Source organism: Octopus bimaculoides, chromosome 2 (assembly GCF_046866305.1).
Source record: "Octopus bimaculoides isolate indiv1 chromosome 2, ASM4686630v1, whole genome shotgun sequence".
Taxonomy (NCBI): Eukaryota; Metazoa; Mollusca; class Cephalopoda; order Octopoda; family Octopodidae; genus Octopus; species Octopus bimaculoides.
Genome location: NC_142929.1, coordinates 186,228,675 through 186,255,074, shown reverse-complemented (window position 1 = coordinate 186,255,074; position 26,400 = coordinate 186,228,675). Strand labels below are relative to the sequence as shown.

Sequence of the window (26,400 nt, the reverse complement as noted above, 5' to 3'; positions counted from 1 at the left end):
GTACTGAGATAGAATGAATATGGTGATTATCTACTGAAAACCTCTTTTCACATCTGAAACAAATTATCAATTCTTCTAAATAATATATTAAATTTCAGACATTCCTATAACTTAGATTAATTTTAGAAACTATTATTTATAAAATATTAATTTTTATTTTATTTAATATCATGCTACCAAACGTGGCCAATGCCAGTGCTGCCTGACTGGCTCCTGTGCTGGTGGCACATAAAAAACACCCACTACACTCTCAGAGTGGTTGGCATTAGGAAGGGGATCCAGCTATAGAAACCTTGCCAGATCAGATTGGAGCCTGGTGCAGCCTCCTGGCTTGCCAGTCCCTAGTCAAACCGCCCAACCCATGCCAGCATGGAAAACAGATGTTAAACAATGATGATGATGATGCTACCATGACCCTCTCGTTGCTAAGGGAACACAGAGTACTTGTCTTTCATAGAGGTGAAACTGTCTGCTTACTGTACTAACAGGTCCATCCTTTACGAAATCCATGAGTTAATGTTGTCATTTGATGTGCTAGAAACAGCAGTTAAATCTTCCTCAAATAATAGCCAAGTGTTTTCAGAATGGAAATATTCAATAATGTAGTCCTATATGCACTATATATACCAGACAAAAAAAGGGGTGAAAGGGTCACAGATGGAACACTTTTGACTGTAGGTCTACTAATTCAGGACCGATCTGGGACTAAATAACAACCATTACTACCATTAGGACTACTTCTCCCTTTGCTACTCCACCAATATTGTTATTTCTTCTTGGCACTGACGTGGCTCTGCTGTCACTGCCATCATCTTGAAGTGTTGCCATCAGGGGCAGAGTGAGAGTATTCAGGGCCCTCGTGCTTAACCGTTTACCAGGCCCCTTTGAGTGTGTGTTTTAGTAGAGTTAACATGTAGAGCACGGGCCCCTCGGGCAGTGGCTGAGTGACCGATGGCTCAGTCCACCCCTGGTTGCCATCATTATCATCATCACCAATCCTCATTGTTGTTGTCAGTTTAACTGGTATTATTCCATGGATGCACCAACAAATATTTTCAGTGATCTCTAAATGACCTCTGATTGTAGACATATGTGTATGTGTGTATCTGCTTCCAACATCAACACCAACATTGGCTCAGTCCACTTGACTCTCATCATGTTAATACTCACCTTCTTTAATATTGGATTTTAATTCTGATTCTTGTTATTGACGTCTACAACAATCTATCACACATTCTGGACATCCACAAGATTTCTCAGCTAGAGTATCCAACAACGACTTCTCTTAACTTACACATGATTTCCCATCAAATTATTTGTTGATAGATGAATGTTGTTGTTGTTGTGGTGGATGTGTAGTTGAGTGGTAACAGCCCCAGTTTAATCTAAACTTCATGCCATACCAACTACAGTATTTTAGAGGCCAAATACTCTTACTTCTCAAATGTTTCCAGTCCACCTAGCTGTAAATGACAAATGGCTTGTTGCATTGTAGTACTGAGTTCAACTTTTAGTGTAGGATTGGAGAACCAGCCAGTAGTCAGTCACTGGCCACAGTCCAGCTGCTGGCCAAGAGAATACACTCCAGTAGTTAACCTCAAGCCTCAGTCTAGCAACAGAGATGGAGAATCCTTTCTGGTGGTCAGTCTCCTAGCACAGTCAAATTAGGGAGATAGAGAATACACTCCTTTAGTCAATCTCAGGCTACTGTTGACTGTGTGACAAGACCAGTTACTCTAGTTGTCGGCCCCAGCTGTGGGGATGGACAAACCCCACTCTCAGTGGAACCCTAGTCCACTCTCCTCCCCATATCACCATTACATCCATTCTGTAAATGAAATTCCTGATTAAGATATAAGAATGGATTTGATCATAGCAGAATAACACTAAATACTGTCAGATGTTTTACCTTTCTACCATTCTTGGATCACCACCATCACTTACTATTAAGGCGACAAGCTGTCAGAATCGTTAGTGCAACAGACACAATGCTTAGCAACATGTCTTCTGACTTAATGGTCTGAGCTCAACTTTGCCTTCCATCTTTTCACGGTCAATAAAATGAAGTACCAGTCCAAATACTGGGGTCAATGTAATTAAATAGCCCATCTAAACACATGCAGTAGGTCTCCTTCTAATAAATACATACACACACACACACATAGGAGGGGGTGCTGAAAAGTTCCTGGCTTTAGGGGTATCATGAAAGGCCTGGTTTGGAGGCCCAACCGTCCAAGCTCTTTTACAGGGCTTAGAAAAACTAAAGGACCACTGCAATAAGTGTGTGAATCTGAGAAGCGATTATGTTAAATAAAAATCATAATTAACTGATCCTCATGTATCTTCTTTTACTCAAAGCCAGGAACTTTTCAGTGCCCCCCTCATATATAGTTATACTTATATAAATGCATAATAAAGAGAATTAAAAAATACATAGATACACAAAGTTTATTTAATAACACTCTCAGATACAGACACAAATATATACAGTCACACATCATAAACACACACTGACATACATGTTCATGCATAGAAACACACTCATACACACAGACTGAGAGAGACAGAGAGGACTTATACTCTCATTAACAATTGTTAATCCCTGACAGATGCTCCAGCAGAAGCAGCTAGAATGAAGATAGCCACAATGCCATGGGTCATGCTTTACTTGTCTACAACCATATTCTCTGGTGTTGTTGCATTTGGTGAAGAATCTGTGACATCACTGCTATCACTGAAGAACCGTTTGTACATGGAACCTGTTTGGGCTATATTGGCATGTAAGACAGACCTGATCACCGTGGAGAACTTGGCATCACATACTGAAATAGACAGAGAGAAAGAGAGATGTGAATAGAAACAAGTGGATAGAGGTGGTGGTGGTGATGGTAGATAAGGGACAGGGTGAGTGAAAGAAGGGATTTACTCTTTTACTTGTTTCAGTCATTTGACTGCGGCCATGCTGGAGCACCGCCTTTAGTCGAGCAAATCGACCCCAGGACTTATTCTTTCTAAGCCTAGTTCTTATTCTATCAGTCTCTTTTGCCGAACCGCTAAGTTACGGGGACATAAACACATCAACATCGATTGTCAAGCGATGGTCGGGTACAAACACAGACACACAAACACACATATATATATACATATATACAACGGGCTTCTTTCAGTTTCCGTCTACCAAATCCACTCACAAGGTTTTGGTCGGCCCGAGACTATAGTAGAAGACACTTGCCCAAGGTGCCACACAGTGGGACTGAATCCAGAACCATGTGGTTGGTAAGCAAGCTACTTACCACACAGCCATTCCTGCGCCTATATGTATATATATATATATATATATATATATATATATATATATATATATATAAGGTAACATATAACCAAGGAAACATGTGTAACTAAGGTAACATATGTAATCAAAGAGACATTAGAAGGAAAAATATTTATACTGATTTGCTTATTTTTGTTAATTATTAGATATTATGAAGATGGTGAGATGGCAGTATTGTTAGCATGTTGAACAAAGTGCCTCCAGCTCGTTACATTCTGAGTTCAAATCCTACTAAAGCCAACTTTACCTTTCATCCCTTTAGGGGGGGGGGGTGATAAAATAAGCACCAGATAAACATTGGGGTCAATGTAATTCATTATATCACCCCCACTCCCATAAAAGTGCTGCCTTGAACCAAAATTTGAAGCCATCAATTATGAGCCATTATTTATCATCATTTTACACCCACTTAGATGGATGATGTATTGTTAATTATAAATTATTGTTTACTAACAGAGGTTATCTGCTAATATCTAAGTAATGTGCAAATTTTTGCATAGTACCGTGTGACTGACCCTCGTGCCAGTGGCACGTAAAAGCACCGACTACACTCTCGGAGTGGTTGGCGTTAGGAATGGCATCCAGCTGTAGAAACTCTGCCAGATCAGATCAGATTGGAGCCTGGTGCAGCCTTCTGGCTTGCCAGTCCTCAGTCAAATCGTCCAACCCATACCAGCATGGAAAGCGGGCGTTAAACGACGATGAAGGAATTACAACAAAATTTTCTTGGTTATTTGTTTTTTCTAAAGCCTCAAGTTAAGCAATTTTCTTGGTTTTGCCCCATGTATGATGCTTATGATTAAGAGACTAACTGGATTTCCAGCTCTTCATGAACCAAGATGTAGCTAACCATAGAAAAATACAGAATCTACCCAGGCTGATTCCAACATCACTGAATGAGTGTCTTTGAGATTTACTGATGGTCATGACACCTCTCTGCATTACCCTAAGACATCTTCACCACAATTTTCTCTCTTTTCCAACTGGGGTAACCATGTATCTCTTCTACAGCAAGACACCTGTTCCTCTCCCTCTATCATACTTTAACCTTTCATCATCTGGCTTAAAGTTGCTTCTCTCCATATTATACCCACCTCAGTTACTTATTAACCTCATTAGTGCTGGTGCCATATAAAAAGCGCTCAGTACACTTTGTAAAGTGAGTAGCATTAGGAAGGGCATCCAGCCTACAGAAACTATGCCAAAATAGACATTGGAGCTCAGAACAGCCCTCTGGATCATCAGCTCTTGTCAAACCATCTAACCCATGCCAGCGCGGAAAACAAACATTAAATGATGATGATAATGGCAAAGCTGAACCTGACAAGAAACTGAAGTTGTTTAAATTCAAATGGCAAATTAGTCGATTTCAAAAAGTACTCTAAGAATGTCAATTGTCTTCAGTCAAGTTTCTAGCATGACCACAACTTCCAGATCAAGAAACAATATTTTTGGTAGTGAGTTTAATACCACTGCAAAGATTAAGATGAACGAATGGGTATGATAGAAATTTAAGATGTATAACATACATACATAAAGATTTCGTTCAAGTATACAGACGTTAGACAGTAGGGAGGGGTTTGAGGGAAATTTGACAACTATTTTCATTAGGTTCTAGCAACCATGTACAGGCTCCCACGTTGACTCATGCATGCTTATATACATAAGATGAAGGAGTATGATTTTATAGCACTTTGGTTACTATTTTTAACAAGTTTATCTACCCTGTACAGGTTGCCCTTGTTAACTAATGCATGAAATAGAGCATGATAAAAAGGGAATTTGGTTGCTTTTATAGCACATCAAACAACCTGTAGATGTCTACTTTGATGGCTCATACATTCATATATATACATACACGAGACAGTAGGAAACGACTTGATAATTTGAAAAAGATTAGGCTGTTATTTCTAGCAGATCAAGATACCATGTAGAAAAACACACTCACTGGCTTAAACAAAAATATGAAGATGTATACTTTGGATTGATTCCAGGAGTAGAACAGACAGGAGGGGAGATAACTGGAAGGCGGTTTAACGTTTTTCAATGCTATTATGCACATAAAAAAAAAATTCAAACATATCACTGCTGCATCTAATAAATTAAATGTTATACAAACTTTCAGTGAAACGGTGAATAAAAATATATTTGTAGGCATTTGTTCTATAGTTTCTGAATAAACTGCAGACATATAAACAATTCTCTCTCACATAAACACAGATTACTAATTACATACACACACACACATATGCACACAGAAAATAGAAACACTGATACATGGACACACATACATGCACACACACACACACACACGTGTATGTGGGAATGCATGTGCTCATGGACAATTGAGGCTGTGTTCCTGGCTGGCATAGCAATAAGCTTTGTGCCTACACATAACTGACAGCATTCTATTAGAAGAATACAAGATAGCATACGTTACAGCAACAGGTGTGGTGAAGTGGAATTAGGAAGAAGAGCCACAAGGAGAAATATTCCTTCCATGCAAATGAAGTGAACAGTAATTGATTCTCAACAGATTCAGTGAAACTATGGCAATGACTGCAACCTAAGTGCAACAAACCTCTTTTACACTTCGAAACAGAGTGTACTATTGACAACAGATTGTTTTAACATCGACTTTTCTATGCTTGCAGGGGTCAGACGGAATTATTGAGACTGATTTTTTATGGCTGGATGCCATTCTTGGAAACATTACCTTACCTATTTCCAAGCAAGGTAATATTTCCTCAAGGCCAGATGTATTTTTCACAGAATATTGGAAATGAATGACATCGCTTGTATGACAGTTAAACTTATTTACAACTGTTACAGGGAGACACAAAGGTATATACTCACACACATACGATAGTTTTTTTTTTCAGTTTCTATCTGCCACTGAAGGCTTTAGTCAGCCCATGGAGCCTTGAGGTGGAGCTGAATTCAAAATCATGTGGTTAAGAAGCAAACATCTTCACCACACAGCCACACCTACACTTCTGTACACACACACACATATAAAGCACCTGTGCTGGTCCCATGCTAAAAAGCATTTGTTTGCATGCTACATGATAAGGACCACACCAGTATCGCATAAAAAGCAACTGTGCTGCTGCCACATAAAGAAGCACCCGCATCAGCACCATGTAAAAGTGCACCCATACTGGCACCACGTAAAAAACCCACCCATGTCAGTGCCACATAGCAAGCACCCAGTACACTCTGTAATGTGGTAGGCATTAGGAAGAGTATCCAGTTGTAGAAACCTTGCCAAAGCAGATAACTGAAACCTGGTGCAACCCTGTGGCTTGTCAGCCCCTATCAAACTGTCCAGCATGGAAAATGGACGCTAAATGATGAAGATAATGATGATGATGATGATGATGACGATGACAGTATATATAAGCTATATACTTAAGCCATATAGTGAAGCTAGTTTGTTTTGCAATTGTGCAGCATCATACTCCTAAAAAGTGGCTCAAAGCTTGTGAGTTAAACTGAAGAGACAGAAAATGTGTAGAAGCTTGTCAGATATCTTTATAATTCATAGCGCCAGTGCCATTAGAATCATGCTGGCTTTGTTTGATGCTTATGCTAAAGGTGCAAGTGTCTGTGGAATACTCAGCCACTAATACTATTATTCAGCGAGTAAATAGTTCCAGTGATGATAAGTTATCTGTGTGATAGACCATAGAAATGTAATTAGAAGACATTAGATGACAGACATAGAAAGTAAAGCATTTACCTTTCTTTTGATGGTCGAGATTATTGACAGGGGGGTTCTCCTGAAGAAGAAACAATTATTACTTTTAGATAACGATACAAATAAACGATATGGATTCAAATCTAGCTGAAGGTAGTCGTAAAAACATGTAGGTGTTTCGTCATGTGAAGCAATATATAGCAGTTGGCCACACGATGTAGGTATGTAGTAGCCAATCATAGGATGTAGACGTGTAGTAACAAGTAATTATTACATGATACAAATGTGATGTGACTGGCAAAATGTAGTGTAGAGTGGTGTGGTGTGGTGTGGTGTGGGGTGATGTTGTTTAACTACAGATTTTCAGTGGTCAAGTAGATCTATGACCAAGTGTCCAAGCCATGATCACTTTTTTTTACTCTTGTTTTTATGTTCCATCTCTGACAAGTTCCATTACCTCTATTAACTACAAACCAGTGGTATTGGTCATTCAAATAGCCATATCTATAATATCAGATTACATGAGTTGCAACAGCTGCAGACTGCTATCTACATATCTATTCATCAACGATTCCCAAGTTAGTGGGATATGCCCCACTGATGGAGTCTGAGAAAATTGTGGTGGGGTGTGGTGCCATAGTCACCAGGTACAAGGTTTTCATTGAAGTGATTCACCTATTTTTTTTTCCTTAGTCAATAACGTACTCTTTTTTGTACTCAGTACCTAATAAAAGAGTTACTGGTAGATCCGCTGTCACTGCTCTATTGTTTTCTTTCTTTTCTTTTCTTCTTTTTTCCCTTACGCCACTTACCAGAAGAGTCTTTTGTATTAAATAATTGTGATAAAATATTAAAAAATTAAGTTGGGGTTTCCCCCCCCCCCAACCATTGGTGGGGCATACATTGTTTTGGAAAATTGTAGCGGGGCCTGGGGGAAAACAGGTTGGGAAACACTGCTTTATATAGTGTCAAGTGGTCAAATCTTACGACTACAATAATTGTAGTTGGGAATGTATGCAAGGTAGACAACTCTTCTTGGTTCAGTCTGCTTCCCTAAGAGTGAGAGTGAGAGAGTAAGAACATGTGTGTTAGAATACATCCCTGACACACACTGGTAAGGAATAAATGGTTGGGAAAAATCATAAAGAGGTACAAAAAAAAAAAAACCATAAACCTAATTGTGTGCGTATTTGTGTATGCATACATCTGTATATGTATGTGTACAAGCGTGGCTGTTGCCAGTACCGCCTGACTGGCCTTCGTAGGATTTTCGAGCGAGATCGTTGCCAGTGCCCCTGGACTGGCTCTTGTGCGGGTGGCACATAAAAGACACCATTTCGAGCGTGGCCGTTGCCAGTACCGCCTGATTGGCCTTCGTGCGGGTGACACGTAAAAGCACCCACTACACTCTCTGAGTGGTGGGCGTTAGGAAGGGCATCCAGCTGTAGAAACTCTGCCAAATTTAGATTGGAGCCTAGTGTTGCCATCCGGTTTCACCAGTCCTCAGTCAAATCGTCCAACCCATGCTAGCATGGAAAGCGGACGTTAAACGATGATGATGATGATGATGATGATGATGATGATGATGATGATGATGATATCAGTGAGTGTGAGTGTAAATATGTATGCATTTATGTATGTAATTGTTAGTGAGATCATGCATACAGTAAATATGAACCTTTGCATGTGTAATTGCAAAATGTGTGAGATGGGCAGACATATATTCCAGTAGCACGTAGGTGTCTGCGAAGTGCAGAGTTGTCATAATGATGTTGATGATGATGATGGGGGTGGTGATGGAGAGGAGGATGTGTTTGGACAGCTCAAAAGAACAAAAAAGACTTGCTAAAGACAACAAAACCACCACCAAACAAGAACAAGTCTAATTGAGACCACTTACCTTCATATATCGCCACACGGTTTGTAGAAGTAGGTAGAGTTCATAAGATTTGACCAATGGCATTAATTCACCAATATAACAGAGTGGGGACGACAATAGGTTACTCTGCAAACGGTAAATATGGTATTTCATTACAACAAATATACATTATATAGCTTCTTAGCTGGCAAAGACATGCCAACATAAACATGTCAGCTGATCAAACTCCCCCACTCACACACACACTTGGGATAAGATCTACTGTCCCCATTGTAACATATTATATTCCATACTGATCTTGTCAGCTGACCTACACACACAAACAAGCACACAGTGATATCCACTAATACATCTCTGATATATATATATATGTAAAAGAGAGCAAAGCTACAGGAAACCAAAAGACGAATGATCACGATAATCAGTCAGCTACCATAGCCTAGTCGTTACTACTCCACAATGTAGGATTCCTCACCAAACAAGTGACAGGCACAGCTGTAAGATGCATTACAGATCTATAGCAATTGGAAGGGCATGACCCAATTGAAATAACAACGTGTGACGTTTGGAGTAAAGGGAAATGAAAGTGTCGCCTCTGGAGTTTGCAAATGACCACTATATCGATAGGTAACTGGGCAGAAAAAATTTACAATCAATAAATGTCTTAGAACAACCAGTCACTCATCTGGGAAAGGGCATGTAGTTTTAATCTGCACCCTATCTAAAAACCTGCCTTCCAACAGTGTCATGTTAGTTTCAGTTCTAGCAGCCAGAGCCGACCAGCTGTTCGGTGGTACAGGCCTTCAAACCAGGAGGAGGGCGCGCTATGAACGAGATCACTATCTAAGCCTACCTGTCAATCAGCGATGTTGTTTAAGTGTCAGCCAGCCTCACTTAGCAACGCTATTTCCCAATCAGCATGTTATGGCTTTCAAGCCATTTTGGGTCTTCTCATTTCAGCCATATATAGAAGCTGGTTTTTCAACTGCCTCCTGTACCCTCCTTATTACTTTTCTCAGCTCTGAGCTCAAAAATGCAAACCTCCTTTCAAATTATGTCATCATCTTCCTTTCAATGAAGCCTCTAGCCAACATCATCATTCATTACAGCAAATATACATTAGATATTTTCTTAGCTGGCAAAGGCACACCAACATGAACATGTCAACTGATCAAACTCCCCCTCCTCTCACACACATACTGAATTAAATTCACTGTGATGAGAGATAAGTCTTCTCTTGGATAGGACAATAGTTTACCTCAGCTAACATTCACCAGAGAACTTTATATACATATGCACTAAAGAATTAGGTGTACTGACCCAAAGACACAACTAAATAACTACAACAGATTTGATATCAAAACCAAGAGATTCAATGCTTCAATCACTATTACTTGGTATATTGTTAGAATGCCTGTGCTGCCTTGGTTGATGCCAGTGTTGTCTGACTGGCTCCCATGCCGGTGGCACGTAAAAGGCATCATTCAAGCGTGGTCGATGCCAGTGCCACCTGACTGGACCCCATGCCAGTGGCATGTAAAAAGCAACCCACTGCAGTCTCGGAGTGGTTGGCATTAGGAAGGGCATCCAGCTGTAGAAACTTTGCCAGATCAGATTGGAACCTGGTGCGGCCTCCTGGCTTGCCAGTCCTCAGTCAAATTGTCCAACCCATGCCAGCATGGAAAACGGACGTTAAACGATGATGATGATGATGATGATGACAACTTCTTAGGTGAACAACATCAGTATGTTACAATATCTGGTGCAAGTCAAAAATCAAAGAAGCCTGAACATGGCCAGAAGAGACATAGGTTTCACATGCATTTACCTACCTTTCTCATGTAATTAATGACTTTACATGCTGCATGAAGGTACTTGGGGGAATTAGAGGCATTCTTCGTCCGGCAACTCTCATAGAAATTCATCAGGGTGGCCACTAAGGATCGGAGCAATGGCGAGCAATAGAACAACACTGAACTACCTGTGAAAGGAATGAATAAGAGTCAGTTGATCTGAGTCAGTTGGTCTGAGTCAGAGTCATCCTAGATTTCCTTATTACTCCTTGTTCATGTTATTGCTGTTTAGCCCCAAATTATTCCAGACATGGCCATCCAGCCTTTTTGTATATTCAGAATACTCAGATTTATATAATCTGATATATATTTTATATAAGGTAGATTCTTATATGAGAACGATCAATTATTTCTAGCAGGTCAATCAACCTCATTGAGGTTTCCTTCATGGGAGCATTCTTGTCTATGTTATTGTTGTTCTTGGTGATGTGTTTACAGACAGTAGGAGCCTTATTGTCCAGACAAACACTCAGGTGGTAAATGGAATATGTTTGATTAGACGAAGGAGATGAGAGAGGATTGAGATATGTGGTGCATTGTTGTACTTAAGAAGACCTGCCACCACAACAGAATTAAGATCTTAAAGCAAAGTGCCATGTAAAAGGCATTGGTGTGGGTGATGGCGCCATGTGAAAAGCACCCAGTACACTCTGTAGAGTGGTCGGCCTTAGGAAGGGCATTCGGCCAAAGAAACCAAGTCTAAACAGACTATGGAATCTAGTACAGACCCTGGCCTTGCTAATACTTGTCAAGCTGTCCAACCCATGACAGCATAGAAAACGGATGTTTGATGATGATGATGATGATGACAATGTAAGTCTGTCTGCTGGATCAGGGATGACCTGTTGCAACCCATGAAGATCAAAAAGAAACATGTATAACAGCACATGTATTGTTGTATGTCTTCAGATGGTCATAAGTTCTAACCATAGTCAAGAGATTGTAGTCCTGTTCTAACCCCTACTGTAGTTAAAGTACAGCTAGATTGACAATCATGACTAAGAGTTCAAACCTCACTTTAGTTTAGGTGTGGCTGGATGATTGGCCACATGGTCAAAGGTTCAAACCTTATGAGAACTAAAGCTATTATTTGGCCATCTTACTTAAATACATTCTACTCCCAATTGACAGTTGAATGGTTAATGACAGGAAATATATATTTCTGGTTAGAAACAAGAAAGATATCCCAGATATAAAGACATCCAGACTTTAAAGACAGGTAATCTATCGAAATGTAATAGTGATAGGAAAGACATTCAAATGTAAATAATTCCAACAATGAATAAGCCATCCCATCCATGTAAAGGGGAAAAAACAGTTAAAGTATCTCTAGCACTGTAACATGAATTTAAAAAATCAAGTGTAGTATTGTAACATATTAAATGTTAAACTATAATATCAAAGTAAACAAGTTAAGAATGGAATTGTAACAGGATAATGGTGACAAACTATGACAAAATATGTGATACATTGTGACAGGCTAAGATCCATGCAATAACAGTCTCAGAAATTAACAGGAGCACACTATCTGATACACTGTAACAGACTAAGTGACATACTGTAACAGGTTACAAGAGACTGTAGCAAAGATGACTCACTGTGACAAGTTATGTGACATGCTGTGACAAGCTGCCTGACTCACTGCAACAATCTGACATAATCACAGGATGACACACAGTAACAAGTAATGTGACACACTGTAACAGGTTAAGTATGAGAGTGTAACCTGCCACATGATACACTAAAACAAGCTATGTAGTACAGTGTAAAAGGCTTAGGTGTACTGCATACCAGCTGACTTAAGACAAAATCTACACTGATAGATATTGATACAAGCCATTTCATTACTGAGAAATACTTTTAGAGGAGAGAAGTGGCTAGGTGATTGTGAGAAAATACAGGTGCAATAGGTGTAAAAGTGACAGACAGACAGAAGGGATTCATAGTAAATGAAATACTGTTCTAACTTACTGTATGCAAAGTTATCAAGAATATCCCAGAGAATCGGGTTGTCTTCAAATTTCCTCCAAACCCAGAGGTCTCTGAAACAATACAAACATGTATCAACTTAAGGTTAAAAATGAACACATGGAGCTAGGATTAAGCATCAACATGAACACATGACCACAGGTAAGTATTGACATGAAAACATAGAGCTAGTTAAGTACCAACATGAACACATGTAGCTATGGTTACACATCAACATGAACACAATTAAGTATCAACAGTTGAATTATCATTATCATTTTAATGTCCATTTATCCATACATGCATGGCTCAGACAGAATTTGTTGAATTTTTTTATGGCTGGATGCCTTTCCTATCACCAACCTTCACTGATTTACAAATAAGCAAGTATTTCTCCATGACCAAACATATTTTAATGGAAGGTTGGAAATGGAAGACACCACTGGCATGGCAGTGACATTCATTTACAACAATCACGTGAAGTCAAGGCAAGATAACAGTAACACACACAAACACACATATATACATTGAGAAGAAAACCTATCAAGCCAAGCAAAATCACAGTTGTGGCAGATATCAGTGTCACGCAAATGGCACTCATGCAGGTGGCATGTAAAAACACCCATTATACTCTCAGAGTGGTTGGCATTAGGAAGGGCATCCAGCCGTAGAAAACCATGCCAAATCAGACTGGAGCCTAGTGCAGCTCTCTGGCTTACCATCTCCAGTCAAACCATTTAACTCATGCCAGCATGAAAAATGATGATGATCTCTTCTCTATACCAGTTCAACTACTACAATCCTTACTCCCATCACCATACATATCTAATAAATCATAGCATTTTAACAACAAAATTATTTTGAATCTTGTTTCAGACATAATGCTTTCCCTTTTCAAGGACAATAGTGACAGCTTTTGGGTTTTTTTCTTTTTTTGTCTCGGTGACCCCGTCAGTGTACGTGCCAATTAAAAGCATCCAGTCCACACTGACCTTGCCTGTGTTTGTGCAACGAAAAAAAGCACTAAGTCCACTCTGCTGAAAGGTTGGTGTTCAGAAGGGCATCCAGCTGTCACGATCCTGCCAAAACAGTCACAGAAGTCTGGTGCAGGCTTCAGCCTGGCCGGTTCTTGCGAAACCCCATGCCAGCATGGAAGGCAGATGTTAAACGATGATGATGATGAATAGTGTGAACTGTCTCTAACAGGGAAAATGACTGCATAAAAGCTTGTAAAGTAATACTGGGGGGGGGGGAGCTGGCAAAATGCTTAGTCTGTCTTTACGTTCTGAGTTCAAATTCCGCCGAGGTCAACTTTGCCTTTCATCCTTTTGGGGTTGGTAAAATAAGAACCAGTTGAGCACTGGAGTCGATGCAATCGACTTATCCCCTCCCCCCGAAATTGCTGGCCTTATGCCAAAATTTGAAACCAATATTGGGAGTGTGTGTGTGTGTGTGTGTGTGTGTTTATATCTAAAGATATGAGTGTATATTTGTGAGTGTACCTGTAGATATGTGTGGGTTTCAATATGTATCTTTGTGAGTACATGTGTGTGTGAGAGAGAGACACAGAGAGAGAGAATGTCCATAAGCATGTGTGTGTGTATATCCAAATGTATGTATGTGTTAATATGTCTAGGTATAATATGTATATGTGAGAATATATGCAGGTATAAGTGTATGCGTGTGTGTGTGTGAACATACCTATAGACATATTGTGCGTGAGTATGTCCATAACCAAAACATTTGTACATTTGTGTGTCTGTGTGTGAGTCATGTCTGAGTGTAGGTATGAGTAGGGGTGAGGAGTAGGTTGTCGAGTTGCTCGGAAGCAGGACAATAGCACAGATATATCTGTATCAATTTATTTGTAAGCCTCCTGTGTTATCAGTCTGTCAGCTGACAGCTATAATGGAAAGTAATCTTTGTCTATTAATATAACTATTGAAACTGTGTTCGTTGTGGGTTGGTGGAAATACTGACTGATAATGTGAATAATAAATGACAGCTTCATTTTTGTATTTGCTTTGCAAGAATTCTGATATGAATTCATGCGGTGTGTGTTGAAACAAATCTTGTTTTGGGAGGGTCATTGCACCAATAATAATAACACATGCACTGATTCAATATCACTTCTTTATCGAAAGTCAATTGGACAATTATCATCATCATCGTCATCAATGTCTGTTGTCCATGCTGGCATGGGTTGAACAGTGTGACCAGAGTTGGCAAGCCGGGGGTACTACACTAGAATCCAGTCTGATTTGGCATGGTTTCTACAGCTGGATGCCCTTCATAATGCCAACCACTTTACAGAGTGTGTTGGGTGCTTTTACGCAGTACTGCATGGACACTTTTACGTGACACCACACGTATGCTTTCATGTGATGCCACACAGGCACTTTCATGTGTTGCCACACGAGTGCTTTCACATGTTCCCACACAGATGCTTTTATATGTTGCTGCATGGGCACTTTTATGTGGCACCACCAGAAGGATCAGTCTTAACACTTCTGCTGCAGGGAATGGGTCTTCTTGAGTATGGCCAGGTGTCAGGGAGCTGACCAACTAACTAATTGACTGTTTAATGTGTTACTTAAACAATCAACTGGTTGTTGTTTGTTAGTCAAAGTCCTTTCAACTCTATTCGCGACCTCATCAATGACATGCTCTGTCCTTCTTCAAGGTCTGCCTTAAGTCTGTCTGAGAAATAGTCTTATGCCTATATGTATGTATGCTTGTATGTGTGTATGTATATGTGTTTGCTTACAAGGGAAGGGAAGGGTAAGAGTAGTTGAAGAGTATGTGCATGCATATGTGTATGTGTATGTGATTGTGTGTGTACACACGCATGCCTGCCTGTATGTGTGTTTGAGTGTTTGTGAGTGTGTATGCATTGGCCATCTGTGACCTCTTTATGGGTTCAGCCTTTTGTTCAAAGTTAGTATGGCCTCAGGAGGGTCTTGTAATGCAAGTTACTTAGTGACCTCTCTAGTGCCAATACCATGTAAAAAAAAAAAAAAAAGACAAAACCTAATACACTCTGTAAAGTGGTTGGTGTTAGGAAGGGCATCTAGCCATAGAAACTATACCAAAGCAGACATTCGAAATTGGTGCAGTCCTCTGGGTCACCAGTTCCTGTTGAACTGTCCAACCCATGCCAGCATGGAAAATAGACATTAAATGACGATGATGATATCACACACACACACACACACACAGAAAGAAAAAGTGAAAGACTGAAAGGAACTTAGATCAACATTCAGGAAGCCTTGTTGTGAACCTGTGGGTAAGCAGTAAACTGGTAGGTTCTGGCAGTAAAATGATATAACATCTAAAAAAAAAAAAGGTACTAACCTTTCAACTGTGACCTTAATGAACTCCTCGTCAGGCCATGCTGGTCCATTGTACAACATGTCTGGTGTGAGCTGCGCAACAAGGGTGGCAGCGATCTGTCGTGACAAGCTGGAAGAGATTCGGTCGACACCAGTTAACGGCATTGTGTTCGGTTTCTGACGATTGTCTGTGGTAGGTGGAAGACGTCTGTAGCTGCACGTCCACAGCACGTCAAGTAAACTCTGTCGATTACGGGAGATCTGTTCCTGTGGCAAACAGGAGAGAGTTGATTAGTATGTAGTAGCAATAGTGGTGGTGGTGGTGGTGGTAGTAGTAGTGGTGGTGGTGGTGGTAGTAGTAGTGGTGGTGGTGGTGGTGGTGGTGGTGGTGGTGGTAGTAGTAGTTGTAATAGTAGTAGTAGTAATAGTAGTAGTAGTGAAGTGGTAGGATTTGGGTTAGTGAACTGATGGCATTGCAGTGACATGGTGGTATTGGTTGATAGTGAAGTGGTGGTGACCATCATAATAGTAATGTAGTGATGCTGGTATTAGTGATTTGAGACATTCATTGACCAAGCTAAGACAGTGGTTATTATTCAACAATTGGCAGCTTAGAGGCCAGCACTACTTTGTAGCACCTGTTTATAGCTAGACTGACTAAACTATCAAAATCTTTTCTGCTGATGTACCACGTATGATGGTCCTAGAACTAAGAACTACAAACAGTATACAACAACAACAGTTTAATGTTGTCACATCAGTTAATAGTGTTTGTTCACTCAGCATCTTTATATATCTCTCTCAATCAACTAGGATCTGGTAAATATTGGTCCAGACTATTTCATTGAGGAGAAAGGGTAAGACAGAAAGAGGTTCAGAGTTATCTCCCATACCAAAGACCAGCGTCTCAATCCACACTGCATGTCTGCAATTACATACGCTTTTTACACTTTTACTTGTTTCAGTCATTTGACTGTGACCATACTGGAGCACCACCCTTTAGTCGAGCTAATCAACCCCAGGACTCATTCTTTAGTACTTATTCTATCGGTCTCTTTTGCCGAACTGTTAAGTTACGGGGACATAAACACACCAGCATCGGTTGTCAAGCGATGTTAGGGGGACAAACACAGACACACATACACATACATATATACAACAGGCTTCTATCAGTTTCCGTCTACCAAATCCACTCACAAGGTTTTGGTCAGCCTGAGGCTATAGTAGAAGACACATACCCAAGGTGCCACGCAGTGGGACTGAACCCAGAACCATGTGGTTGGTAAGCAAGCTACTTCTTAACAAAGTCAAATCTCAATCATCTCTTTTACCTTTCTTTGCCACAAGTAATTAAAGGGTAAAGACTCCCTTTGGTCATGAATGATTATGAGATTGCATCGAGAAAGTTAACCTCTGAGGCACAAGTCCGGGTAAGGTTGTTTATGGAAGACCAGCAGTCGCCCATGCATACCAGCCTCCCCTCTCCACACCACTGATGTTATCCAAGGGAAAGGCAAAGGCCGATACAGTTTGGCACCAGTGATGTCGCAGCTCATTTCTACAGCTGAGTGAACTGGAGCAACATGAAATAAAGTGTCTTGCTCAAGAACATAACACACAAACCAGTCCAAGAATCAAACTCACTACCACATGATTGTGACCCCAATGCTCAAACCACTGATCCATGCACCTTCAAAAAATTGTCAGCAGGCGGCTACAGTGGTTGAACCCGTAGCTTTCTTTATATGCATCTCTCAATCACCTGGGATCTGCTAAATATTGGTACACTAAATCCACACTGTATGTCTACATTCACATCTTAACAAAATTAAATCTCAGTCATCTCCTTTATCTTTCTTTGCCACAAGTAATTAAAATAATGATTCTTTCTCTATACTACAGCTTTAATTCTAATTAATTAAACAAGAACATTAATTATGTGGTGCAGGAATAGCTGCGTGGTTAGAAGTTTGCTTCCCAACCACATAGTTCAGAGTTCAGTCCCACTGCATGGCACTTTGGGCAAGTGTCTTCTATTATAACCTCAGGCCAACTTTGGCCTTATGAGTGGATTTGGTAGATGGAAACTGAAAGAAGCCCATCATATACACACACACACACATATACAGGTGCATATATATATATATATATATATATATATATATATATATATATATGTGTGTGTGAGTGTCCTCACCACTGCTTGGTGCTGGTGTGTTTATGACCTGTAACTTAGCAGTTCGGCAAAAGGACCCGGTAGAATAAGTGCTAGGTTTAAAAAATAAGATAAGTCCTGGGGTCGATTTGTTTGATTAAAACCCTTCAGAGTGGTGACCCAGCATGGCTGCAGTCAAGTGACTGTAACAAGTAGGAGATTAAAAGATAAATTTGTGTGTACATGTGTGCGTGTGTGTGTGTCTGTGTGTTTGTCTTAGTCCCCCAACACTGCTTGGCAACCAGTGTCGGTGTGCTTACATCCCTGTAACTTAGCAGTTCAGCAAAAGGGACCAATAGAACAAGTGCCAGGTTTCAAAAACATGTCCTGGAGTCAATTCATTCAACTAAAAATTCTTCAAAGGTGGTGTCCCCGCATGGCCACAGTCTAAAGACTGAAACAAGTAAAAAAGATAAAAAATGCATACTAATTCTGACTTGACAAAAATAAATGGTTTACCTCTGATAATGGCGGCTGAAAAGGTTTTGGTTTTAATCCATAACCAATAATTCCAGCATGGGATACCCGTGAATAGGACCGGGGCAGTGGCAGGGACATACCCATCTTCTGGTTTTCTTCCAACAGTGCAACACCATTGTTATAATCCTGCTTCCAGTCAAGTGATGGTTCCAGTTTGGAGCCAAATAATGCTGCATTTTCCTGAAACGTAGACAAAAAAAAAATGGCAGTTATTACTGTGGTGGTGGTGGTGGTAGGGTGGGTGGGAGAAAAGGACAAATAGGAGGTAGGGGCAAAAGAGGGGATAGATTAGAGGGGGGGATGAAGAAGAGAAAATAAGAGAGAGGATAAGATGTGGAAGGAATAGATAAAGAGTAAGGTGAGGAAAGGAAGGTGTGTGTATATATGTATGTGTATATATACATATATATATATGTATGTGTGTGTGTGTGTATATATGTATATATATATATATATATATATATGTGTGTGTGTGTGTGTGTGTGTGTGTGTGTGTGTGTGTGTGTGTGTATGTATATATATATATATATATATATATATATATATATATATATATATATATATATATACATACATTTATTATATATTTATATATACACACACACTCATAGAAGGTAGTGTGGAGTAAGAGAGAAGGAAGAAAGGGATAGAAAGGAAACAGGATGAGCAAGATGGGTGGAAAGGAGGTGGAGGAGAAGGGATAGATTAGGGTAGAGAAAGGGAAGAGGTTAAGGAATGGAGGGGATAGATAAGGGGTGGGGGGCGAGGAAAGGGAGGAGGTAAGAGTATGGCCTACAGAGTACCTGTAACAGGTAAGAAAGAAAATGGTTACATACAATGATCAAAGGATGGAAAAGTTAGAACCATGGGAAGAGAGCGATACTGCTAGATTACGGGTCCACATAAATGGATACAAAAAATAAGGGCCAGAAGGACCACTTACCGAAGCAAATGCATCTTCAAGCAGGAACTGAACACACATACTCTGTGCCACACGAATATTGCAGAAGATCTCATAGCAAGAATGACACAGTCGGATCAGGTGGAGAGACTTCATACCATCTGAAACATAAACCAGGTTCTAATCAATCAACACAATTAACAACAATTACTTCATAACAATTTTTTTTATACAATTTATATTTTTATAAAAACATGTGATTTTTTAAACATTGAATGGCTAGGTGGGTCCATCAAATAAAATAGGAAACAAAGGGGTCCATAGGTAAAAAATGGTTGAGAAGCACTGTTATAGATGTTGTTATTGTTTAACCCTAAGCCAACCCTGATCAACAAATACACTTACAATCAAAGACATTTCAGTCTTGATCGTCCTATATTATTAGAAGATATCTAGTATTGGTATTGATATATTCATTCCTCCTTCTCCAGTGAGGATACTCAACTGTCTCATGTCACTATAGTAAAATAATTTTTTCAATTATAGTCACAAAGCCTGAATTTTTGAAAGGAGGGGCTAATTGAATACATCAACCCCAATGCCCAACTAATATCTATTTTATCAACCCCCAAAAGGAAGAAAGGCAAAATTGACTGCAGCAGAATTTGAACTCAGAATGTAAAGCCAGAAAAAAATTACGCTCGCCATTTTGTCTGCTGTGCTAACGACTCTGTCAGTTCACTGCCTTTAACAAATAATCCGTTCTACTGTGGGCACAAGGCCTGAAATTCTGGTAAAAAGGAACTGGAATTTCAACCATGTTTCGTGGTCTGCTACCACAACAGCTCCTTTATAGGATCCAGTTAGCTCAAGACATCATCAGGAGGAACCACATCCGGTTTCAGCCCCTACTCCTCTACCGTTTTGACGTGGCAGGGCCCCCCACTTTCGGAGGTGTCTTCAGCTCTGGTGTTGAGTGCATGTCTTCTTTCTTCTGTTCCCTGGCCTCTTCAATGCAACGTCAACATTGACCCTAGTGCTCAACTGGTACTATATTAAAATAATGGTAGTTGAAGTATGATATAGTCATCACAGTACATGGAGGTGGCCAAACTAGTGGTCAAGGCATTTAATCCTTTTATATCTGACAACAGCATTGGAAAAAACAGCATCATCATCATCATCATCTTCAACAATTTGCAATTTACTATAGCCCAGGGCCAATTTAATTATTGCTCACTCACAAGATATTTCCGTGTGAGTGTGTTGGGGGGAAGGCGCATGACAAAGCACCTTGTACACACTGTAAAGTGGTTGACATTAGAAAGGACATCCAGCTGAAGAAGCCATGCAAAAGCTGACATCTGACATACAGCACAATGCAGGCCTGTGGCTCACTGGATTCAGTCAAACCATCCAACTTTTGCAAGCATGGAAAACATACATACTCACTGATGGTGGTTGATATATATATATATATATATAGTTGAAAAATAATTATGGATCTATACAAATTAAACTTTTATATATAAAAGAAGGAGGTGGAAATGGCACAGAAGTAAGTCAAAGACATTTCAATTTAAGAGGGAATTTAATAAAAAATGATTTTAAAAATTATATAAAGAACATGTTACTGGTAACATGTTCTTTATATATGATCGATGCCAGGCCCACCTGACTGGTTCCTGTGCCGGTGGCACGTAAAAAGCACCCACTACACTCTCAGAGTGGTTGGCATTAGGAAGGGCATCCAGCTGTAGAAACATTGCTAGATCAGATTGGAACCTGGTGCAGCCACTAGCTCTCCAGACCTCAGTCAGACCATCCAACCCATGCCAGCATGGAAAACAGATGTTAAACGATGATGATGTTGATGATGATGACAATACACACACACACATATATACCTGTTATCTATATATATATATGGTAATAAATACATAATTAATGCTGTCTAAACTAGGCTTTTTAACTGTTCTATATCAAAGCTTTCATGTATGCATGAAATGGTGGGGCAGGAGGGATGTCTTAGTACAATTATTTTAAATAACTGAATGCATGTCTTTTCTAGAGATAACCACTTGACTTGAAATTGAAGTGAAACCTGATTCATATTTTTTATTATCAATTAGACCAGTGATTCTCAAATGAGGTCCATATAAGATTTTTGGGGGTCCATGAAACAAAATGATAAATTGGGGATCCACATTCGATCTTAAAGGACCCCTGAAAAATTTTAATTGAAATGTATGTATTGGTATGCATTGCAAGAAACAACTAGGTTTCTTTCTCTAACATTTTACATAATTAAACCTTACACAAGATAATGTGTGATTTTGGGGGGTTTCACGTAACAAAATAGTAAACTGGGTATCCAAAGCAGTATTTTAAGGGCCCCTGAAAAAATTTTGATTCAGATGTATGCATTGGTATGTATTACAAGAAAGAGCCTAGGTTGCATTCTCTAACATTTTACATAGCTCAACCTACACAAATTGTGTGGAAAACAAAACAGGAATTTAAACGTCGAATGGCTGAGGGGGTCCACCAGAATAAAATAGTAATCAAAGGGGTCCATAGATAAAAAATGGTTGAGAACCCTTGAATTAGATAAACTCAATAAAACAGAATAAATTAGCCTTGCTCAAGAGCATAGCACACAGCAGTAATAGTATTTGAAATGATGACCATGAGGTCAGTAGTAACAGCCAAGGTAGTCAATGCTTATTGTCAGAAATTCAATGTTGTATTTCTATAGAAAAAAAGCAGAGTATTATCTTTGAATTTTTAATTGTCTCTGTCATTGGTCTGCAGCCATGCTGGAGCACCACCTTGAAGGGTTTTAGTCAAACAAACTGACCCTAGTACTAATGTCTTTTCTTAAGTCTGGTACTTATTCTATTGGTTCCTTTTGCTGAACTGTTAAGTTGCGGGGGATGCAAGCAAATCAATACCAGTTATCAAGTGGTGCTGAGAAGGGTAACGAAGACACTCACACACACATGCATGCATACATACACGCACACTCACACACACACACAGAAACATATACACACAAATACACACACACACACACACACAGAGAAACATATACACACACAAACACACAACATTTACTCTAAAAGCATTGGTTGGCCCAGACCTATAGTAAACGACACTTGCCCAAGGTGCTGCACAGTAGAACTGAACCCAAAAACCATGTAGCTGCAAGGCGAGCTTCTTAACCACATGGCCATGCCTGTACCTGTTGAAAATGCTGAATTTAGTTTTACCTGTGAAGTGAAGAATACGAAAGAATAGTGATGTGAGTATGGAGCAGGCTTTGATGAGCATTGCATTGGTGGAAGCGGGCGGCAACCCGATGGCAATAAGAAGCTTCAAAGTCATCGCACATACAGACAGATCAGGATAGTTCAGGTGTTCCATGAATGTTTCATAGTGGTGATGAATGTTAGACACAAGCTGTGATCTGTGGATAAACAATAGTATATACGTATAACAGCAGTAACTGCAACATGACAACATATCTTTTTATCAATTTATTTGTTTCAATCATCAGACAGCTGCCATGCCAAGGCAACGCCTTGAAAAATTTGAACGAATCCACCCCAGTATTTTTTTTTTTAAACCTGGTACTTATTGTATCAGTCTCTTTTGCCAAACTGCTAGGTTACAGGGATGAAAACAAACCAAGGGCAGTTGTCAAGCAGTAGTGGGGAACAAACACAGACACAAAGACACTAACACATAGATATACATACAATGGGCTTCTTATAGTGTCTTTTCTCTTTTTTTATTGCCCACAAGGGGCGAAACATAGAGGGGACAAACAAGGACAGACAAAAGGATTAAGTCGATTAGATCGACTCCAGTGTGTAACTGGTACTTAATTTATCAACCCCAAAAGGATGAAAGGCAAAGTCGATCTCAGCGGAATTCGAACTCAGAACGTAACAGCAGACAAAATACAGCTAAGCATTTTGCCCGGCGTGCTAACGTTTCTGCAAGTTCGCCGCCTTAGTTTCTTATAGTTTCTGTTTACCAAATCCATTCACAAGGCTTTGGTCAACCTGAGACAATAGTAGAGGACACTTGGCCAGGGTGCAATACAATGGAATTGAGCCTGGAACCATGTGGTTGGGAAGCAAAACTTCTTACCACACAGCCACTCTTACGCCTATGTACGGAAACTTCACACAGTATTTTTGTTTAGTTACAAAATGGTGTTTGTTATATTGTTGTTTAACCCCTGGCTCAAGCCTGACTGAATAAACCAATATATGACTGATGAGATGAGAAAGGAGTGAGACACCCGGTGCCTCGCTGTACTCAAGAAAACCCATCCATCACTGTAGAAGTTGTTAAGGCCACATTCCTTGATGAAGAGGATTCGCCTGCAAGTGTCCTGTACCAGTGCCATGTTAAATGCACCGAGCACACACTGTAAAGTGGTCGGCATTAGGAAGGGCATTCAACCATGGAAACCAAGCCAAATCAGACGGGAACCTAGTGCAACTTTCTGGCTTGCCAGCTCTGATCAAACCATTCAACCCAGCATGGTCCAACTTAGCATGGACAATGGATGTTAAAGGATGATGAAGATGATGATGATCAAAGATGTTACCAACCACGACCACCCCATTTTATATCAGATAGAGTATCTGTTATCCAATGAATCAATGTCTAGTATGTGACAATAGCGGACGGTAGTTACAGTAAAGGTGAGTGGTAGAGGTAGGTGGTGATGTTTGGAGATGGCAGGTACAGTAGAGGTAGGAGGGTAGCTACAGGTAGAGCAGAAAGATTGAATACTTAGATAAAATGTTTTGTAGACTTATCAAACCTACGCCAAAATATGCATTGTATTTATGTGTGTATAAGTTGCACCCCAATTGTTTCAGTTAAAATCCAGTATATCATCATCATCGTTTAACGTCCGCTTTCCATGCTAGCATGGGTTGGACGATTTGACTGAGGACTGGTGAACCAGATGACTACACCAGGCTCCAATCTGATTTGGCAGAGTTTCTACAGCTGGATGCCCTTCCTAATGCCAACCACTCCTTGAGTGTAGTGGGTGCTTTTACGTGCCACCCGCACGAAGACCAGTCAGGCGGTACTGGCAATGGCCATGCTCAAAATGGTGTATTTTACGTGCCACCCACACAGGAGCCAATTCGGCGGCACTGGCAATGATCTCGCTCGAATGTCTTTACACATGCCATCCGGCACAAGTGCCAGGAAGGCGATGCTGGGCACAGGTGGCATGATGATTTCGCTTTCGCTTGTCCCAATAAGTCTTTGCAAGCCGAGTTTCGTGTCCAATGAAGGAGACGACGTTGGCATGGGTGCCAGTCATTGGATTTAATTCGATTTCGATTTCACTTGCCTCAACAGGTCTTCACAAGTGGAGTTTAGTGTCCAATGAAGGAAGGTACGCATAAGTGGACTGGCTGAGGCCTTAGATTTAGGTCTCACTTGGCTTGCCGGGTCTTCTCACGCACAGCATATTTTCAGAGGAGCAACGCAATTTATACACAAGTAAATACAGTATATATTAAAGTTGCCAATGATGAAGATGATGATGATAATAAAGATAATAGTGGTGGTGGTGGTAGTGGTAATGACAGTGGTGGTGCTGGCAATGACAATGATGATGGTGGTAGCAATGATGCTGTTGGTGTCCATGCCAACAAGCTGTCATCACAGAAGTTGAACTTATCCAGATTAGAAAAAAAAAGTAGGTGTCACGTTCATGACTTATTGGGTGTCAAAGAATTTTATTTTACTTACCGACAGAGGGCAGCACCTTGGTGTGGTAAGTTCCTCTCCCACTGAACCAGATGGAGAAGATTCCGTAGTAAACTCAGTCGGTTGATGTTCTGTTCTTCTTTGGTTTGTAGTGAATCCACTATATGGGATAATGTCCACTGAAGAATGTCCACATCACCGATCTCAACCTCTTTCTGCATTTGTAGGAACTTAACAAGCTGAAGAAAGAATAGAATCAACAATAGAGTGCATGGATTCACAAATTAGCTGACAACAGAGTAACAAGTTACACAGACATACATACATATAAACTAAGGAAAAAATTTCCTTCAAAGAGGTGTGTATTAGATTGTCAATTGAATCCCTCTATTTAATTTGTTTATATATATATATATATATATATATATATATATATATATATATATATATGTATATATATATATATATACTCTTTTACTTGTTTCAGTCATTTGACTGTGGCCATGCTGGAGCACCGCCTTTAGTCGAGCAAATCGACCCCGGGACTTATTCTTTGTAAGCCTAGTACTTATTCTATCGGTCTCTTTTGCCGAACCGCAAAGTGACGGGGACATAAGCACACCACCATCGGTTGTCAAGCAATGCTAGGGGGACAAACACAGACACACAAACACGCACATATATATATATATATATATGTACACATATATACGACGGGCTTCTTTCAGTTTCCACTCACAAGGCTTTGGTCAGCCCGAGGCTATAGTAGAAGACACTTGCCCAAGCAGTATTTCGTCTACCAGTATATTGTTCTGAGTTCAAATTCCGCTGAGGTTGACTTAACCTTTCATTCTTTCAGGGTCGATTAAATAAGTACCAGTTACACACTCGGGTCGATGTAATTGACTTAATCCCTTTGTCTGTCTTTGTTTGTCCCCTCTATGTTTAGCCCCCTGTGGGCAATAAAGAACAAAATAGTAAAAAGCACCC

The 26,400-nt window shown here is 40.0% G+C and overlaps 1 protein-coding gene across 1 annotated transcript in view; it reads right to left on the bottom strand.

Annotated features, from left to right (window-relative positions):
• Nucleotides 1-2,434: 2,434 nt before the first annotated feature.
• LOC106883871 (integrator complex subunit 5) overlaps nucleotides 2,435-26,400 on the bottom strand; it is a 46,760-nt gene continuing 22,794 nt past the window's right edge. The window contains exons 13-22 of the mRNA XM_089348187.1: nucleotides 25,453-25,649; nucleotides 22,932-23,128; nucleotides 19,702-19,820; nucleotides 18,738-18,938; nucleotides 16,086-16,330; nucleotides 12,735-12,805; nucleotides 10,743-10,891; nucleotides 8,932-9,036; nucleotides 7,074-7,113; nucleotides 2,435-2,822 (exon numbers count right to left, since the gene is read on the bottom strand). Coding sequence (XP_089204313.1) covers nucleotides 2,665-2,822; nucleotides 7,074-7,113; nucleotides 8,932-9,036; nucleotides 10,743-10,891; nucleotides 12,735-12,805; nucleotides 16,086-16,330; nucleotides 18,738-18,938; nucleotides 19,702-19,820; nucleotides 22,932-23,128; nucleotides 25,453-25,649 — 1,482 coding nt within the window. The 3' untranslated portion in view covers nucleotides 2,435-2,664. The remainder of the gene's footprint in view (nucleotides 2,823-7,073; nucleotides 7,114-8,931; nucleotides 9,037-10,742; nucleotides 10,892-12,734; nucleotides 12,806-16,085; nucleotides 16,331-18,737; nucleotides 18,939-19,701; nucleotides 19,821-22,931; nucleotides 23,129-25,452; nucleotides 25,650-26,400) is intronic.